This window comes from Myotis myotis, unplaced genomic scaffold (assembly GCF_014108235.1).
Source record: "Myotis myotis isolate mMyoMyo1 unplaced genomic scaffold, mMyoMyo1.p scaffold_m19_p_28, whole genome shotgun sequence".
In the NCBI taxonomy this organism is placed as follows: Eukaryota; Metazoa; Chordata; class Mammalia; order Chiroptera; family Vespertilionidae; genus Myotis; species Myotis myotis.
Genome location: NW_023416333.1, coordinates 2800928 through 2820429, shown reverse-complemented (window position 1 = coordinate 2820429; position 19502 = coordinate 2800928). Strand labels below are relative to the sequence as shown.

At 60.1% G+C, this 19502-nt stretch overlaps 1 protein-coding gene across 1 annotated transcript; it reads left to right on the top strand.

The window, feature by feature from the left end:
• Positions 1–321: 321 nt before the first annotated feature.
• IGLON5 (IgLON family member 5) lies at positions 322–16935 on the top strand. Its single transcript, XM_036296183.1, has 8 exons — positions 322–415; positions 7653–7731; positions 8494–8726; positions 10668–10787; positions 12666–12800; positions 12956–13076; positions 13587–13741; positions 15593–16935. The coding sequence occupies exons 1-8, from the start codon at positions 337–339 to the stop codon at positions 15679–15681; spliced, it is 1011 nt and encodes a 336-aa protein (XP_036152076.1). The 5' UTR covers positions 322–336; the 3' UTR covers positions 15682–16935.
• Positions 16936–19502: the final 2567 nt, after the last annotated feature.

Genomic DNA, 19502 nt, shown 5'->3' with positions numbered 1-19502 from the left:
TGGGGACGCCGGGGGCGGGAGGGGGTAGGGGCCGGGCCGCAGTAACAAAGGCCTCTCCCTCCCACCAGCAACCCCCCTCCGCCCCGCCTCCCCGGCCCCCCGCCCGCCCTGATTGGTCGGCCGCCCTGCCCGTCAGCGCCGCCCCCCTCCCCGGGTCTGCAGCAGCTCCGGCCGCCTCGTCGCGCCCCCCCAGCCCCTTCCCCCGCCCCCGCCGCCCCCCCCGGGCCGGTGCAGCCGCTGGCGGGGTCCCCTCCCCCTCCCCCTCTCCCCCCCAGACCTCGCGCGCCCCGGGACGGCCCCCCCTCTCCCCTCCCCCTCCGCGCCGCCGCTGCCGCGATGCCCCCCCCTGCGCCCGGGGCCCGGCTCCGGCTCCTCGCCGCCGCCGCCCTGGCCGGCCTGGCCGTCATCAGCCGAGGTACCGCAGCGCCGGGGGCGGGGGTCCGGGCGCGGGTCCCGGGCGGGCGGGGGCTGGGGGCTGCATCCGCGGGTGGGGAAGGGGACGCCCCGGGACGCCGAGGTCCGGGCCCGGGCGGGGTGCCTCCGGGGCTGGCACGGGGGTCCTCGGACGCCCGGATCGGTGCCCTGGGGGTGGTCCGGTTCTGGGGCGCGAGCCCGGGCCTGGAGGCGGCGGGGCGACCGAGGGTCGGGGATCCCGGCCCCGGCGGGGGGGCGGGGTGTGCGGCCCCGGATCGGGGAGGGGGTCCGCCGCTGAAGTCAGGGTCCCCGGGCAGGATCTCTGAACTGAGTTGGGGCGTCGGGGTCGGGGATGCCCCGTCGGGGGTCGTTCTCTGCGTGGAGAGGGCCCTGTGGGGGTCCCGGCCCAGGGGCTGGGGCTGGCGTGGGGGGGCAAAGGCGGGGGATGGGGTCCTCCCGGGGTCTGGGTGAGGAGGGGCCGGGTGTCCCCAGACCTCAGTCCCAGGGCCAGGCAGGCAGGGGTGGAGGCTGGCCTCCCAGCTGGGTCCTGTGGGTTGGGGGGAAGTGTGGTGTTTGGGGGTACAGTTATGTGGGGGAGTGGGGATCCAGGAAGTTGGGCTGGGGACTCAAAGGTGGGGGATCTGTCTGAATTCCGGGTTCCCAGGGGGACTGGAGGGTGAGAGAAGGGCAGACTGAGGAGGGAGGAAGGGCTAACGCAGGTCAAGGGTGAATGTCAGCCCTCCCGTGGGGAAGGGGGCTGGGGCTGGCCTGTGGGGCAGGGAGGGGAGAGTGGGGGGGTGCAGGGGGTGCGCTGGGCAGTCTCTGGATGGAGGGCGTGTAGCTGGAGCCTGTGTCCTGGGGGTGGGGGTGGGGGGGCTGCCACCCAGGTGGCCTGGCAGATGCCCCTGAGGAGGGAGGGGTGAGCAGGGAGGCAGGGTTAATGCGGGGCATCTGGAGGGTTCCCCCCCCCCCCCGGCCCCCCAGCCCTGCCTCCAAACAAGGGTCACGGAGTCAGGGACACACAGTCAGGGACAGCCTAGAGCCCCCAACAGTCTCAGCCAGGCAGCTGCTCCCCAGGCCTCCCGCCCACACGCACCGGGTCTGGCTCAGCCACATCCACACGCCACTGAGGACAAGGCCGGCACCTGCAGCCGCCCAGGGTCATGCCAGCAGGGTGGTCCCGCCAGGAGGGTGGTCCCGCCAGCAGGGCTCTGTGCACGCAGGTCAGGGGTCAGCCAGCCCTCGTAGCCCCAGGGCCCCGGGCCCAGCGGGGCCCAGCATCAGTTCCCTCCCTGGTGCTTGTCTGACAGGCCAGCTGACCGACTCCCCGCCTGCCTGTCTGTCCATCTCTGTCACTTGTTCTTTGTGTCTCGCTAGCGTCTCAGCCACTTCCGGGGGCTCCCTAGCTCGGGGTGGCATTCCCTGGGTCTGTCTCTCCGTCGTCCCGCTGGTCTCAGCACAATCTCACGTCGTCCCTCCTGCCTCTGAAATGCCCCCCACTGTCACCCCCAGGCCTCTCGTCCCTGTCCCTTCCTGGCTCTCCCACCAGAGCCTTGGGCCTCGTTTACCTCTGGGAAGTCACATCCCCTTGGGTCCCTGACGCCTCCTTGTCTCCACCCTTCTCCCTCTCCTCCCCTCACTCCCTTCCCCCCCCTTCACCTCCTCCCACCCTCTCTCTCCTTTTCCTCTCGAAGTAACTTCCCACTTTTCACTTCTCTGGCCCCCCGGACTTCCTGGTGCTGACACCTGTGGGGCTGGGAGCTTAGTGGGGCCAGGAGGAGGCTTATGACTCAGGCCCAGTGCCTGCCCACCTCTGGGCCTCGGATGCCCCGTCTGGGAACTGAGGGCTGGGGGGGGGGGGGGGGTGTTGAGCTGGCACAGAACCAGGAGGCAGAAAGCCAGCCACCTGCCCACCCACTGACAGAGTTGGGGCTCCCTGAGAAAAAGATACACAAAATCGCCTCTTCTCTCTTCCGTTTTCCAAGTTTCGGGAGGAATGCGTGCAGGTTACCATCCTCTACAGCGTGTCCCGGCCCCACCCTCTCCCACCTACACAGTCGGACACCCAGAGTTCCGCGAGACAGAAACCGGCTGAGCCCCTTTCTCTGCCGTTGGCATTTTTCTACTTCTCCGGCATTTTAGATGTTGTCCCAGCTGTCATTTTTTTTGCCTTTAATTTTTTTTTCTCCGTATTAGACCTAGAGGGCAGGACGGGCCCAGCCACGCAGACCAGGGTCCACCCTGCTTGTCTGGACTGTGGTCTTGGCCTCCTCCCTTCCGTAGCACATTCTGACTGAGCACAGTCTGTTCCAGGCACTGCCCTCATGGAGCGTAGGTCCTCCTGGGACCCAGAGAGATCAAACAACGAACAAAACCTAAAAGCAAGCCAGCAAGTCAATAAATATAGGCCATTTCAGAGAGTGACGGGTAAGTGAGGAAAATTAGGGACGAGCTGGCCACGTGAGCTGTTCAGACGGAAGGGAGCGGAGAAGTCAGAGAACCACAGGGCCAAAGGTGGGAACCAGCGGAAATTTCCAGGGGCCTTCGCTCAGCGTTCAGGATCCGGGCATCAGGGATGGGAAGGCCCCTGGACTTCCACTGTCAGCAACAGGAAAGAGGGGTCCGGGGGCTTTTCGTTTAGGGAGGCCAGGCCCCACCCCTCTCACCCTCTTCCCTGCCAAAGCCACAAACCCCCTCTCAGTGTGCCACGCCCCCCCCCCCCCGACTACCCCTCCCCTGGCTCACACACACTCCTGGGCCTTGGGGTCCCCACCTGTGAGTCCCAGGACTGTGGAAGCCACGCATCCCCTCATTATTTGGCCCTAATTTTGACAAAGTTCCTCCCAGGCGCGAAAGGTGGGTCTTATCTCCAACTCAAGGTCACCCAGCTTGTTAGATAGATACCCCCTTCTGTCTAGGGGAGGGGAACACGCCCACCTGCCACCTTCGCCCCTGGATTTATCAAACAGGCATGGGGGCTGCTAGTTTGGACCGGCTGCGACCCATGTGGTCCCTTTGGTCACCACTGGACCCCCAGACAGGCGGGCACCTGCCCCCTAATTACCCCTCCGAGCAGCTGTTGGCGGGCACTTAACCAGCGGGCTCTGTAGCGAACCGTTCCTTGAATGACCTCATTTCCTCCCCCACCGCCACCCGATGAGAGAGGCATAATGATCATCCCTGTTCACAGATGGGAAACTGAGTCCCAGGCAGGCGGAGGAGCTCATGCAACCCAGAGGCAGAGCTAGGATTTGAACCTGGGCAGCCCAGCTCCCCAGTCCGTTCTTTCAGGGGCCTGCTAAATGCTCATGTCAGAGCTGACGCCCGCACGACAGGGCATCTGAATGGTCGCCGACTCGAGAGGGTGCAGGGCACCGAGCAACTACAACCCAGACGAGCCCTGCGCTTCCCGCTCCCCACCCCCAGGGAGACTGACCCTGGACCAGGGAGAGCAGTAGATGTGGCTTTGGGATAGCGAGCATTTACTGGGCCCTTTCTGCATGCTAAACACTGAGCCAGACATTTTGTTACTATGTTCCCGGGGACTCCCTCACAAAAGCCGTCAGAGGGGAGAACTGTTCTCTCTCTCTCTCTCTCTCTCTCTCTCTCTCTCTCTCTCTCTCTCTCTCTCTCTCTCTCTCTCTCTCCCTCTCTCTCTTTCTCTCTCATCTCTATATTTTTATTGATTTCAGAGAGGAAGGCAGAGGGAGAGAGAAATAGAAACATCAATGATGAGAGAGAATCATCCATCGGCTGCCTCTTGCACGCCCCCCACTGGGGATCAAACTGTACCGTCTTGGTTCCTGGGTGGACGCTCAACCACTGAGCCACACCTGCCTGGGCTATTTTTCTCTCTTTTACAGACGGGGGAACTGAGACTCAAACTGGTGTGTGTGTGTGTGTGTGTGTGTGTGTGTGTGTGTGTGTGTGTGTATGTGTGTGTGTGTGTGAGGGGGGGGTCACCGGACAGGAAATGGTGTTGCAGACATTTCATCTCCCAGCACAGGCTCCTTGGGGCTTTCTTATCCAGTCTCTGGACACCATCTCTTCCTTCTAGGAATAGGTCCCTGCTCTGAGCTAAGCCCAGCTCTGGGGAACGCGGCCAGGATTTGGGCCCTCGGGGATTTCCTGGTCAGGTGGGAGACCTGTCGCAGCGGAGTCAAAGTTACCCAGTATAGAGAGTGAAGACTCTGCTGTGGACAGTCAGTCAGGGAGGTCCTCCTGGAGGAGGGGGCATTTGAGTTTGGGCCCTGAAGGATGAGTGGGAGTTCAAGAGTTGGAGAAGCATGTTGCAAGCATCCACTTATATATTCTTCACTCATTCAGCAAATCTTTCCCAAGGCCTTGCCAGGCCAGAGCCTGTGCTGGGAGATGCTGGGGACACAGACTTGAGTCAGACCCGGGCTCTGCCCTCATGAAACTTGGGATTGCCCTCCGCCAGGTCCCGAGCTGGGCTTGCTGGGGACACAGAGATGGGCTGCCCCGGCTCCTGCCCGAGAGAGGCAGGTTGGGGAGGCAGTTGACCCTGATCCAGGTGCCCTGATGGACATGAATCCAAAGTTCACCATCTCTCCCAGGAGAGGCCCCGCTATATTGAGTCCCTGAAGAAGTAGAAGTGTTTGATGAGAACACTTCTATGGAAACTATGAGGCAGAGGGATGGACCAGGCTGGGCCCCACAGGCACGGAGGGAGGCCAGGCCGGAGAGGGACACCAGAGCCCGCCACCGGGCTGAGGGGCTGGGACTTCGCCCTGATGGCAGCAGGGAGCCACGGGAGGGGCCCGGCAGCTCTGTGCGTTGGAAAGACCCCTCCAGCCAGGCGGTTGTCTGTTTGTACTTCTGTCCGTACTTCTGTCTGCCAGGACAGTTGCCCAGGGTCCTGGCTGCTGGTGTGGGGGTCCGCTCCTCACCCCAGAGCCCTGGTGTGTGGGTCCAGCTCACGCAGGGGCTCCTGGCTGGCGCGGGGCTGAGCCCAGGAGCCCTGGTGCCCTCGGAGCTAGTGTGGCACCTTGGACAGCTCCCTCCTTAACAGGGGCTGGGTCCCCCTCCTTTAAACTGGAACAGTCGCTGCTAAGGGAGGGGGGGTGCCCCCCAGGAGGCATTTAGCAGTGACTGGAGGCATTTCTAGTTGTCCCCACCCTGCGGTGGGAGGAGCTACTGGGGTCTAGGGGGTCAAAGTCAGGGTGTTGCTCACCCCCTTCCCTGGGCAGGACGGCCCCACAACGAGGAATCCTCCAGCCGTGCCAGAGGTGCCGCAGTGGAGACACCCTGCCCAGGACATGTGTGACCAGGAGTGTGGCAAATCCTGTGTGTGTGTGTGTGTGGCCATGTGTGATCTGATTGTAGGTGACAGCGTGACTATGTGCGCCTGATCCTTGGCCCAGAGCGGCCCCTTTGTAGTTCGGAGGCTGTGACGATGTGGCTGTGACATTGCACAGGCTGTAGCTTCATGCACGACATTCCAAAGTGGGGAGGAGGGGGAGTGGTGAGCATGGCCCTGGGGCTGGAGGTGTCACACCGGACTAGGCCAGCGTGTGTGTGTGTGTGTGTGTGTGTGTGTGTGTGTGTGAAGATGGCCCCTGGGTAGGGCTGTGGGAGGCTGCTGGTGTCGGTGTAACTGTGTTGTTCTGTACATGGAGGCGGGGAGGGGTGACTCAGGGTGGGATGCGGCTTGGCCTGGGGCTGTCCCCGCGGGGCCTGACTGGGGGTGCTCCTGAGACAGGCTTGTCTTTCCTCATGACTTTCCGCTGGGTGTGTCCCAGGCGGTGTGGTCACCCTGAGGGGGAACCTGAGCAGGCCCCGCCGCCGTTCACGTGACCGAGTGCGGGATGTGTCCTGGGCCTGGTGTCTGCGTGTGCCCCTGTGCCTGCCCATCTGCTCCCAGGGCTGTGTGTGTCCCTGTCCTCTCTGCACGCACAGCTGGGGGGGGCGGGCCCCTCCCTCCATCCAGGAGTGCCTGGGCGAGGCCTGGTGAGGGGCTGCCCGCCCTGCTGGCTCTGCCCCAGCCCTGTCCTGAGGGGCTGCTGATGGAGAGGGCCCTCGGGAGTCATCGGGGCAGCACGGGCAATTAATTCATCAGATTAATTAGCTCCTCATCCCGGGGCAGGGCAGGGCCCTCCCTCCCAGGCGTCCAAGGTCATCCGGCCGCCTCCTCTCCCCAGCCTGGTGCATCTCCATCCGGCCGCCTCCGCTGGCCCAGCCCCCACTCCTGGCTCCCGTCCAGCCCGCTGGCCACGGTCCACGGAGAGATGAATGGGTGGGGGTGGGGGCCCTGCCGGGCAATGGGGCCTGCAAGCTGCACTGGAGTGTGCAGGCGGGCATGGGCCTGTGCCCGCGAGAGTGCGTCCGGGTGAGCAGGGACACACGGGTGTGTCTGTGTAGACTCGTGTGTCTGTGAAGGTTTGCGTGTGGCTGTGCACCATGCCTAAGGGTGTGTTTGTGTTAGATGTGTGTGTGTGTGCACGCGCGTGCATGTGCATCTGTGTCTGTATGTCTATGTGCGCATGTGTGGGTGTCGAGTGCATGCAGCCAGCTCCATATGTGTGTGTTTCCATGTATTTCCGAATTAATATGTGTGTGTGTCTGCATGTGTTGGTTGCATAGGTACATGCTTCTGTGTGTACTAGTATGTGTGTATCTGTGTACTCATGCATCTGAATATGTGTGCCCATGTCCGTCTGTGTGTGTGTGTATGTGTGCATCTGTGGATGTGCTTGTTGCATTTGTGTACGTGTGTCTGCCCATGTATATGTATCTATGCATTTTTAATCTGTGCATGGGTCTCTTCACTGTGAATACGTATGTGTGCCTGTGCATACATGTGTGTGCATTTGTGCACGTTCACATGTGTCTATGCATGTATACATACCTGTGTGTATATGTATGTGTCTCTGTAAGCAGTACCTGTGAATGTATATGTTTGAACATGTGTGTTTGGTGTACATGTGCCTTGCATACATGTGTGTTCGTGTGCGATGCTTGGGGTGGGTCTCAGTGTCTCTGGAGGGGGTAGGTTTGTGTGTCCCGGTCTGTCTGAGTCAGGGTGGGCTTGTGGGAAGATACATGTGTGTGTGTCCTCTCTGAGTGTGTCTGCCGTCTGCGTTTCTGGAATCATCAGTGAACATGTGTGTGGTGGGTGTGGAGAATGTCTGTGTCTGCGAGGGCACACATGTGTGTGTGTGTGTGTGTGTGTGCACAGGCACAGTGCCCGCTGTGCTGAGCTGGCCTCCCACCCACAGGGCTGCTGTCCCAGAGCCTGGAGTTCAGCTCTCCCGCCGACAACTACACAGTGTGCGAAGGCGACAATGCCACCCTCAGGTAGGGGCCTCGGGCTGCAGGCCTGCCTCTCACCTTCCCTGGGGAAACAGTCCCGGCCTGACACAGCCGTGCTCCTGTCAGGAGAGGCCATCAGGGCGCGGGCTCTGGGCCTCGGTGTCCCTGTCTGTCAAACGGGTGGGGGCGTGGTAACCACTGTGTCCGTTGTTGCGGGAGTCGAGGTTCTGTACACACCCCCCGAGCGAGAGAGCAGCACGCTGTGGCTGCTGAGCTGCTGAGTCAAGGAGAGCCAGGTCACCATTCCCAGACCTCGGCCTCTGCCCACTCGGGGTTCCTGTCCCCTCTCTCAGGTCCCTGTCCCCTCCCTCTGGGACCCTCTCTCTCTCTCTCTGTCTCTGCCCCCTGCTCTCTGGGCCCCTGTTCCCCCTCTCTCTGCATCCCTGCCCCTCTCTCTCTGGATTGCTACACCCTCTCTCTATGTCCCTCATCTTGATGCATCTCTGCCCTTCGCTCCCTGAGTGCCCGCCCTCCTCTTTCTGGGTGTCTGGCACAACAGTCACTTCATCACCGGCAGCCACCACTCCATGCTCACTTGAGCTCACAACTCTCCCTCTCGGGCCTCAGTGCTCCCACCTGTAAAGTGGGCACAGTCACCTCTGCCTCCCAGGGCAGAGCTCCGTGGGATCCCCCCAGTCCCAGTCCCTCCCAGCCCCTGCGATGGGAGAACCTGGAGGACCAGGGCGGGGGGGGGGGGGGGGGGGGACGCGGGGAGACAAGAACCTTCCTCCCCTCCGCCTCCCGCAGCTGCTTCATCGACGAGCACGTGACCCGCGTGGCCTGGCTGAACCGCTCCAACATCCTGTACGCGGGCAACGACCGCTGGACCAGCGACCCGCGGGTGCGGCTGCTCATCAACACGCCCGAGGAGTTCTCCATCCTCATCACCCAGGTGGGGCTGGGCGACGAGGGCCTCTACACCTGCTCCTTCCAGACCCGCCACCAGCCCTACACCACTCAGGTCTACCTCATCGTGCACGGTGAGCGCGGGGGCGGGGCCGGGCGCCGGGGGCGGGGCCGGGCGGGGCGGGGGCGGGGCGCCATCCCGGCTCCGCCCACCCGGGAGGCAGGCACCGCCCTGCCCTTGCGGATTTCAGCCACGTGGGAGGGACGGGCACACAGATAGCGGCCCTTCTGCCTGGCAGCTTCTAAGACGGGAGAGCTGCAGGGCGAGGGGAAGGTGCGCTCACCGGAAGATCCTAGTCACCGGCTTAGCCCCACTTATTGAGCACCTACTGTGTGCAAGCATTTGCTCCAAACTCAGGATAGAGGAGGAGCCCGTCTGGCTGCTCCCAGGCCTTTGGAGCTGACTTTCCGAGGAGAGGCGGCTTCCCAGACATGATATCTGAGCTGAGATATCAGCCAGGTGCAGAGCTGGTACCAGGAAGGAGCGCCAGGCGCGGGCGCCCAGGGAGGACATGAGTCAGGGGTGCCGGGAGGGGCCTGGCATGGCAGGATGCATCAGAATTCAGAGTGGGCGAGAGGGGGCGGGAGAGGGCCACAGAGCAGGCAGGAGGGAGAGAGAGGGATGAGGCTGCCTCGTGTGCCATCAGAAATGGGCTGGAGGGAGGGAACATTCGCGGAGCCCGGAACCCAGGCACAGGGACAGCCCAGCGGGGCCAGGACAAACCCTACCTGGGAGCCCGACCGACCGCCTGGCTCCGGCCTCGGCATCACCACCAGCTGACAGGGCCCTGCGCAGGGGGGTCTCGGACCCCTCACATGCATCTCTGTCTTTCTCTGTCTCTCCCACTCTCTCTAAAAATCAATGGAAAAATATCCTTGGGTCAGGATTAAATAAATAAATAAATAAATAAATAAATAAATAAATAAATAAATAAATAAATAATAGCCCAACCCCTTTTGGCTCAGTGGATAGAGCATCGGCCTGCGGACTGAAAGGTCCCCAGTTGGATTCCCCAGTTCAAGGGCACAGGCCCGGGTTGCAGGCTCAATCCCCAGTAGGGGGCGTGCAGGAGGCAGCCGGTCAATGATTCTCTCTCATTCATTGATGTTTCTATCTCTCTTCTCTCACCCTCTCCCATCCTCTCTGAAATCAATAAAAATACATTAACAAATAATAAATAAATAATAAGTAATAAAATAAAAAACATCTACATGTGTCAGAATTGCTGGACACAGCCACATCTACCCCAGAGGGAGGGTAGCCGTGAGGGTTTCATAAGCTAATTTTTGCAAATCACTGAGAAGAGGGTTTACCACACCATAAGCACCCGGTGAGCATTTGTAAAATGAGCTATTTTTTAAAAATAGCCTTAACGGGTTTGGCTCAGTGGACAGAGCGTCAGCCTGCGAACTCAAGGGTCCCAGGTTTGATTCCAGTCAAGCATGTACCTTGGTTGCGGACACATCCCCAGTGGATGTGCAGGAGGCAGCTGGTCGATGTTTCTCTCTCATCGATGTTTCTAACTCTCTATCTCTCTCCCTTCCTGTCTGTAAAAAAATCAATAAAATATATTAAAAATAATAATAACAAATGAATAAAAATAGAGATGGGGAGAGAGAAAGTCAGAACAGAAGATAGAAAAGCCAAGTTAGGATGAAGGCAGAGAGAGACAGCCTGGAAAGAGTGAGGAAGACAGAAGTTAGACATGAAGCCAGATCCACAGGAAGGGAAAACGAGAGAAATCTTACAGCAAGACAGGGAATGTCAGCTGGACGCCTGGGTCTGAGGGAGGAGGGGCTGGGGCCTGGACTCCTGGGTCTGAGGGACGAGGGGCTGGGGGCCTGGACTCCTGGGTCTGAGGGAGGGGGGGCTGGGGGCCTGGACGCCTGGGTCTGAGGGAGGAGGGGCTGGGGCCTGGACTCCTGGGTCTGAGGGACGAGGGGTTGGGGGCCTGGCCTCCTGGGTCCTGGGAGCCCGTACCAGCCTGTCGCTGACCTCTCCCCCTCCCCCGCAGTCCCTGCCCGCATCGTGAACATCTCCTCGCCTGTGACGGTGAATGAGGGGGGCAACGTGAACCTGCTTTGCCTGGCTGTGGGGCGGCCGGAGCCTACAGTCACCTGGAGGCAACTTCGAGGTGAGGACCTCACCCCTGGCCCACCGCCCCTTCTCCTGCTCCACAGTTTGGGCCCCTGTTTCCCCATATCCCTGGCCGAATGTCCAGAGCCCTCCGTTCCCCCAGCCGTGATCCCCGTCTCCCTTGTGATGACTTGATTTTCCACTCCCACCCCATCCCCTTACTTCCCCGGCAGACCTCAGATCTTTGGAGCCTTCACCACTTGGCATCCCAGGCCTGGGCCACACCCTCCACATCATCCATTAGATTCCAGCCGTGCCCCTCCTCCCCTCCCTTCACCCTGTCCCTACCCCAGTATCCGCAGGGTCTTTCCCACCAGCCACGGGATTCTCCTGGACTCAGGTCCCTATACCATTGGAAGGCCTGAGCCAGGTCACGGCCAGTGGCCCCACCCACATTCCCGCCTCCTGATCACCTGGGATGCTCCAGCCAAGCAGTTCCCAAAGTGTGTTCCCAAAAATGGCAGCTTCAGCATCACCTGGGAACTTGCCAGAAAAGCACAGTCCTGGTCCCATCCCAGACCAGACGACTAGAAATCTCCCCCATCTCCATCACCATCACCATCACCATCACCATCACCATCACCATCTCCATCACCATCACCATCTCCATCAACATCTCCATCTCCATCATCATCTCCATCACTATCACCATCTCCATCATCTCCATCACCATCTCCATCACCATCATCACCTCCATCTCCATCACCATTTCCATCAACATGTCCATCACCATCACCATCACTATTACCATCTCCATCATCTCCATCACCATCTCCATCACCATCATCACCTCCATCAACATCTCCATCTCCATCAACATCTCCATCACTATCACCATCACCATCTCCATCAACATCACCATCTCCATCAACATGTCCATCACCATCACCATCTCCATCACTATTACCATCTCCATCATCTCCATCACCATCTCCATCACCATCATCACCTCCATCTCCATCAACATGTCCATCACCATCACCATCTCCATCACTATTACCATCCCCATCATCTCCATCACCATCTCCATCACCATCATCATCTCCATCTCCATCACCATCTCCATGCTTTAACAAGCCCTTTAGGTGATTCCGATGGTAAAGCTGAGAACCACTCCCTAGGCTACCCCCAAACATAGTCCCAAGCTGCCTGAGTGTGATTTCCCAGATCCAACATCTCCCTTTTTACCTGGATCTCACCACCAATTCCCAGATCCCTAGATCCTCATTCACTGGGTCTTTGGAGGCCACTGGTGCCAATCACTGGACACCCTGAGAGGCCAGAACCCAGTAACTAGGTGTCAGATCCCTGATCCTCCCCCAGTCGGTCATCTGAACCCCACAATCCTGATCTAAGGGCCTGGTTTGCCAGGTGCCCTAAGTCTCAAAGGGTCTCTGAGCCCAGATCTGTCATAAGACCCACGTATCCAGATTATTGATCCCAATCACCAGATCCCTAGTCTGTGAACCCCAAGAGCTAGATCCCAGAACTCGGGACCCTCCCCCAGCGGGTCTGTATTTCCTGGATCTTTCTGAGCCCCAAGATCCTGGGATTCTCCCCCACGGGGTCCTCTTAGCCCCATGATCTGAGTCATGTGCTCCCAGATCCCTGAATCCCCTGCACCCCCAAATTCTAGGACCCTCCCCACTGGGTTCCAGTTACTAAGCCCGGATCTCACTCCCTGCCCCACCCCTAGCAGGAGGTCCCAGCGCCTCCCTTCCCCTCCCCACCCCCAGGCCCCGCCTATCTCCCATTGGCCCCGGGCACTCCGGCCCTGCGGTGCCCGCCCCGCTGATGTGTGTCCGTGTTGTGCCCGTGTTGTCCCGTGTTAAGTGTTTGTGTCCGGCCCTGCCCCCTCCCTTCCCAACCTCCACAGACGGCTTCACCTCGGAGGGTGAGATCCTAGAGATTTCCGACATCCAGCGGGGCCAGGCCGGGGAGTACGAGTGCGTGACTCACAACGGGGTCAACTCGGCGCCTGACAGCCGCCGCGTGCTGGTCACCGTCAACTGTGAGCCCCCGGGCCCTGCGCGCGGAAGGGGGGCGCGCCCTGGGTCCCCGGGCCAGAGGTCCTGAGGGAGGAGAGGTTGGGGGCCTGGGCTCCGGAGAAGGAGGGAGGCGGGGGCCGGGGGCTGGGAGAATCCGCTGACCCCCGCCCGTCGCCAGATCCTCCCACCATCACGGACGTGACCAGCGCCCGCACGGCCCCGGGCCGGGCCGCCCTCCTGCGCTGCGAGGCCATGGCGGTGCCCCCCGCGGACTTCCAGTGGTTCAAGGACGACAGGCTGTGAGGACGGCGCCGGCCCCGGGGCGGGCGCGGATGCGGGAGGACGGGAGGGGGAGGGGGCGGTGCCCGGGGGAGGCGCACAGTCCTCGGTCCTGAGAACCGAGGGGCGGGTCCAGCGTTTAGTGATGGGTCCGCGTCCCGGGAGCAGAGCGAGCTCGGGGGACTTGCTGGAAGCTTGCGCCCTGCGGTGATGAATGCTGGGCTCCATCTCCTGGGGCCGTTCGGGGAGGAGGTCGGGTCGCTGCGGGGCCAGCGGGGTCCCGGAGTCTCTAGAGATGGGGGAGTCCAGTGTCCCGGGGGGGAGGGCGGGCAGGGGTGCCTGGAGAGGGGCGGCAGTGGCCCGGGATCCTTGGCCTGGAGGCTGGGTGTGCGCGCTCGCGTGTGTGCACGTGTGTGTGTGTGGCAGGGGGGGAAGGGGGGGTCTCCGGGGACTTGGGGAGCCTGAGAGTCGACGGCCTGGCTCTGCGCCCCGAGGGGTCACGGCCCGCCCCCTGGCCCGGGTCCCCGCAGGCTGAGCAGCGGCGCGGCCGAGGGCCTGAAGGTGCAGACGGAGCGCACCCGCTCGATGCTACTCTTCGCCAACGTGAGCGCCCGGCACTACGGCAACTACACGTGTCGCGCCGCCAACCGGCTCGGAGCGTCCAGCGCCTCCATGCGGCTCCTGCGTGCGTCTGAGCGCCGGGCGGCGGGGGGCGGGGCTGTGATCGAGTGGGCGGGGCCTGAGCGCAGCGGGGGCGGGGAGTGGGCGGGGTCTGAGCAGCGGGGGCGGGGAGTGAGCGGGGTCTGGGCGGTGGCGACGCCCTGAACGCCCCAGACTCGCTCAGATCTTCGGGAAGAGAAGGGCGCTGGGACTCCAGCAAGATAACCGAGCAAGAAACCGATCCCTTCGATGATGATCGATTCTCTGGGCGTTGGGCGCTGCGGCACAGCAGTGCGTGGGAGACAAGATGTAGGGGCTCACAGAATTTATGCTCTAGTAGTAGCAGAAAAGCAATAAACAAGTAGACACATCAATAAAATGAGAAGCAAACGCACATGCACAGAACTAAGCCAAAAATAATAGGATTGGGGGTGGTAGCATTAGAGAACTCACCAGAGGAAGCTTCCTGGAGGGTGGTAACTTTTTTTTTAATCCTCACCCAAGGATATTTTTCCATTGATTTGAGGGAGTGGAAGGGAGAGGGAAAGACAGAGAAATGTGGAGGTGAGAGAGACACATGGATTGGTTGCCTCCTGCAGGAGCCCCGACCAGGGCCCAGGCCGGGGAGGAGCCTGCAACCTGGGCACGTGCCCTTGCCCGGAATCCAACCTGGGACCCTTCCGTCCATCCACAAGCTGACGCTGTATCCACTGAGCCAAACCAGCTAGGGCAAGGGGGGTAACCTTTGAACTGAGACCCGAGTGGTAAGCAGCAGCCAGCTGGGCCTGGGCCTGCGGGAAGGGCTTTGCAGGCAGGGAACAGAGCTTGCAAAGAGGCACAGCAGGAGGCCAGCATGACCTGAGCAGGGTGATCTTGGGACCTTAGGCTACAGAGGAAGGGAGATCCAGGCTCCTGGGCCATGGTCAAGATTTCGGGTTTTATTCTACTTCAGGGCAAGGCTGCTGGAGGCTGTTAAGCAAGGGGGTGTCACATTAACTGCTATTCAAGGAATGGGCTTTGTGTGTGTGTGGAGGGGGCAAATGGAGGCAAGGAGAGCAGACAGGAGGCTACTGCACTAATCCAGGCTGGGAGCTGGAGGAGGGGGAGGGGGGTGGAGAAGGTGGCAAAAGTGTCTTCATCAGGGAGATGCTTTGGGAGGTGGAGGGAAGCGGGAAGTAGAAGCTAGGTGATTCCAAAGTTGGCTTGAGCCTCTGGGTGGTGGGGGGTAGTCGTGAAACATTGAAATGGAGAGGTCGTGGGGGCTGGGGCAGGGCAGGAGCCGGCCAGTCTGGGGGGGGACAGAGGTCAAGAGGGCAATTTCCGACGAGCTGCCTGTACGATGATGCCTGGTGGCGGTTCCGGATAAACGGAAACTGTGTGACCGAAAGACAGACACGGAGGGCCCCAGGCTGACGAAAAAGAGGGGGAGATGTGAGAAAAACGGGGACATAAGAGAGACAGCCAAATGCTCCAAGAGAGCTGAGACTCGACCCAGAAGAGCACCCTGGCCGGGCGGCTAAGTTGGTGAAACATCCATGCACCCAAGGGTCCCTGGTTCCATTTCCAGTCAAGGCACCTGCCCAGATTGTGGGTCCATCCCCGGTCAGGGCACAGAAGGAAGGCAACCGGTTGGTGTTTCTCTCTCTCTCTCTCCCTCTCCCTTCCTCTCTAAAATCAACGTAAAACAACACAAAGCCAAACAAAGTCCGAAGAGCAGTCACACGGAGTGCAAGGCTCAGAAAGGCTCAAAGTAGATCCTCGGGGACTTGGGAGAGACATGCAGGGCCTCCTCCTCCCAGGCCGCCTCCCGTGACTCTCTCTCTCTCTCTCTCTCTCTCTCTCTCTCTCTCTCTCTCTCCCCCCCCCCCCACCCCAGGCCCAGGCTCCGTGGAGAACTCAGCCCCAAGGCCCCCCGGGCCCCTGGCCCTCCTCTCTGCCCTGGGCTGGCTGTGGTGGAGGATGTAGGAAGAACACAGTGCAGCTCGCCTCCCCCTGCGGGGGCCCGAGGCCGAGAGCGAGAGAGAACGGGGGGAGCAAGCAGCGTGGGTCTCGAAGGGGCGGAAGAGCTCTCGGCGACCGAGGAAGAAGAAAGGAGGAGGAGGGAGGAGCAAGATCTTTAGAGAACCCATCACTGTGAGGGATAACGCAAAATTATGCATCTTTCTACAGCCATTCTCGCCACCGTTCACGTTTCTGATTGTGACTCACCCCCCGCCACTCCCACCCCTCTCTTAGCTCAGGCTGGCACCCGCATCGCATGTGGGTAGTGGGTGTGCGCGTGTGCGTGTGCGCCTGCACGTGTGTGTACCGTATGTGTGCATGGGAGTGGGTGGGCAGGGTGGGGGAGGCGGGCTCCGACCTTCCCTCCCCGACACCCCCACGTCCACTCTGCCCCAACCCTGCTGCCTCTCCCCCAGGGCTGGAGGTAGGTATGGGGGCTTCGTGGCAGAAGCTGTGAGGGGAGCTTGTCCTAGCCCCCGCTTTCCCAGTGTATGCACGCACACCCCCCTCCCCTCCTCCCCACGGAAGAGGTGTCTCCTGGGCGGGTTGGCAGCGGGGAGAGGTGTCAGGCTGTCGTTCAGCCTCTCTGAGCAGGTGGGGGGGTCTCCATCTGGGCTCCGGGTCCCCCTGCTGTCAACCCCCAACTGCCTGCAGCCCAGGCTCCATCGCTGGCTTGGCGGCCTGAGACCTCCCACCTTCCCCGTCCCTGGACTTTCTCGGCCCCTCCTGGGCCAACCGGTGCTTCCATCCCACTGTCAGGCTGGTGTCTGGCCACCTGTCTGTCTCAGTGCTTTGCCCGCCCCCACCCCTCGCCCCTTGGCCACCTGCAGTGCCAACCAGCTGCCCTCCGCATCCCTGCAGCGGCCCACACCCATGGGTCTGCTGGTCTCCTCCTCCCTGGCTGCCTCTCCACCAACTGCACCTCCCAAAGGCTGACCTGGCCACGCACGCGCGTGTACACACACACACACACACACACACACACACACACACACACCAGCGATGGACCAGCAATAGCCCCCTGGCTCCAGCTGAAGCCCATGACCAGCTGTGGTTCCCCCGAGGGTGGGCACCCGTTGTCAGGAGGCGGCGCTGAGGGGCTGTAGCCTCTGGTTGTAGGAATACCCCACCCCGACATCCAGAGCCCAGACCAAGATGGAGTCACCAGCTCCGACTCCCAGGAGACCCTCTGCAAACACCCACCCTGAGCCACACCACCCAGCGTTTGGGGGGGGTTGGGGGTCGAGGATAGAGCAGGGGCAGGGGGGCAAGGGCAGTGACTGTACCTCAGACAGGGGCGTGGGCCCCATCCCACATTGTCTTCCATTCCCAGGGTCCGAGGGGATGGGGATGGGAGGGGGAGGGAGGCCAGGGAGGGGGAGGGCGGGCCCTGGGGGCCGTGTGTTCCGATTCATGGGGAGTGTTGAGACCACCACACCAATAAACGCCTTTTTCCAAAGTCTCCGCCTGCGGGTGTCAACGTCATTGAAGGATTCGGGTGCGGGGAGGTCAAAGGTCATGGCCATCGGTGGTGCCCCCCAGCATCACTTCCACTGTCTCCTTTCTCTTGGGGAGATTTGGAATTGGCCTGGCACCGAGTAGAAGGCCCAGAGAAACTGAGTCCATGGTGACATCATTTGAGCTGCTGGATCAAACCGTACCTGATGCCCACCTTCACTTACACAAGCCAAGTCCCCTGTATATTTAAGCCGATTTGTGTTAAGTTTTCTCTCTCTGGTGATCGAAAAAGAAACGGCAACTCTAACTGATATAAAAGAAGGGCTATGGAGGGTCCAGGTACCCAGGACCCCAGCCCTCAGCTCTTTAACATGAACCCTATTTCCCAAAGGCCTCTTGCACCCCAATCTTTAACCAGAAGGCCTCGCCTCCTCTCCTTCCCTGAGGCAGATGCTGGTGGCCTGTGCTTTCATTATTTGCTTCCTTCTTCTCTGCTGTCAGACCTACCACCCATGATACAGGCCGAGATGTTTGGTTTCACTCCCTTGAATGAGTGATATGCCCAGTTCTGGGTCAATGGCACCAGGGATGTTTTCTATAGGGCTCAAGAAAGCTTTGCCCCAGCCCTAGCTGGTTTGGCTCAGTGGATAGAGCATTGGACTGTGGACTGGAAGGTCCCGGGTTCCATTCCAGTCAAAGGCACATGTTCGGGTTGTGGGCTCGATCCCCAGTAGGGGGCATGCAGAAGGCAGCTGATCAATGATTCTCTCTCATCATTGATGTTTCTATCTTTCCCTCTCCCTTCCTCTCTGAAATCAATAAAAATATTTTTTTTAAAAAGAAGAAGAGGAAAGAAAGCTTTTCCCCACTCAGGAGATCGGGCGAGGAGAGGTGTGAGAAGAGAGCCCTGCCCCCTTCTCTTTGCCTTTAGACACAGTTGCGTGAAGATGTGATACCTGGAGCCACAGCAGCCATCTTGCTACATGAGACAACATGCCGACCCACTGAGGATGCAATAAGCCCAGGTCCTTGATGGGGTCCCTAAGATGCCCCACCAGCCTGAAACCACCCACCTCCATGATTCTTACCACCGTTTATTTTGTTAATTGTGGCCAAAAGATTCTTCACTGATGCACCCCTTCATTTCCAAGGGCACCCCTGCTGATAAAGGAAGACATGGTGCTGGGGAGAGCAGCAGCCAAGCCAGCCCTTCACTGGCACCCACATATCTGGGCAGTTCACCTGTATTTATTGACTAGAGGCCCGATGCACGAAGATTCGTGCAAGAATGGGCCCTCCTTCCCCTGGCTACCACTCTGCCAAAGCCGCCTTTCCACCTTCTCACGCTGCCCAGAGGCCCAGAGCAGCTGGGGCGGTGCCATGGTGACATGCAAGCGTCCCGCCCATCTCCGGCCACTCAGTGCCTGTGCATGCAAATTAACCTCCCATCTTTGTTGGGTTAATTTGCATACTCACTCCTGATTGGCTGGTGGGTGTTGCAAAGGTACGGTCGATTTGCATCTTTCTCTTTTATTAGTGTAGATTGCCTGCTGTTTGCCAGGCTCTGTGTGAAGTTCTGGGGATGATGACATGGTCTCTGTCTCCATCCACAGAGCTCTCGGTGTAGAGAGGGAGTCAGAGGCTGAACCAGTAATGATGTGTTTATGGATGAGAAGCAGAAGGTGCAGGGTCTCCAGGGCCTAACCCATGACTGAGGCAGGGGTTAGAGCAGTGATGGCGAACCTATGATACGCATGTCAGAGGTGACACGCAAACTCATTTTTTTGGTTGATTTTTCTCTGTTAAATGGCATGTCAATATACAAAATAAATATCAAAAATATAAGTCTTTGTTTTACTATGGCTGCAAAGATCAAAAAGTTTCTCTATGTGACACGGCACCAGAGCTAAGTCAGGGTTTTTCAAAATGCTGGCACGCCGTGCTCAAAAGGTTCGCCGTCCCTGGGTGAGAGGAGCATCTTCTGAGATGGGCACGGTCACCTTTACACTTGAGAAACGTACCACACAAGAGACAGAGCCATGCTCCACACAGAGCACACGCTAGGGGCAAAGGCCCGGAGGCACATTCACATGGCTGAGAGAGGGCCTGTGCCACTGGAGGGGCCGGGGGAGGATTGGGGGGTGGGGGTCAGAGAGGCCAAGGGAGGTCAAACCACGAGGTTTTGAAGGTCGTGGTGAGGCGTTTGGACAACATCTGAAGGGCAATAAGCAACCAGATAAGGGTTGAAAGCAGTGGTTCCCAATGTGGAACACATGCCTCACGGGGGGAAGGAGGGTGCAATTTGATTTTTAAGGGGGGGGGTGTAA

What these genes read in the sequence shown, in the direction of transcription:
- IGLON5 (XM_036296183.1), top strand. Translation starts at nt 337, where the DNA reads ATGCCCCCCCCTGCGCCCGGGGCCCGGCTCCGGCTCCTCGCCGCCGCC. An exon ending in CCTGGCCGTCATCAGCCGAG is followed by an intron (nt 416 to 7,652) that starts GTACCGCAGCGC and finishes TCCCACCCACAG; the next exon opens with GGCTGCTGTCCCAGAGCCTG. An exon ending in CACCTGGAGGCAACTTCGAG is followed by an intron (nt 10,788 to 12,665) that starts GTGAGGACCTCA and finishes CAACCTCCACAG; the next exon opens with ACGGCTTCACCTCGGAGGGT.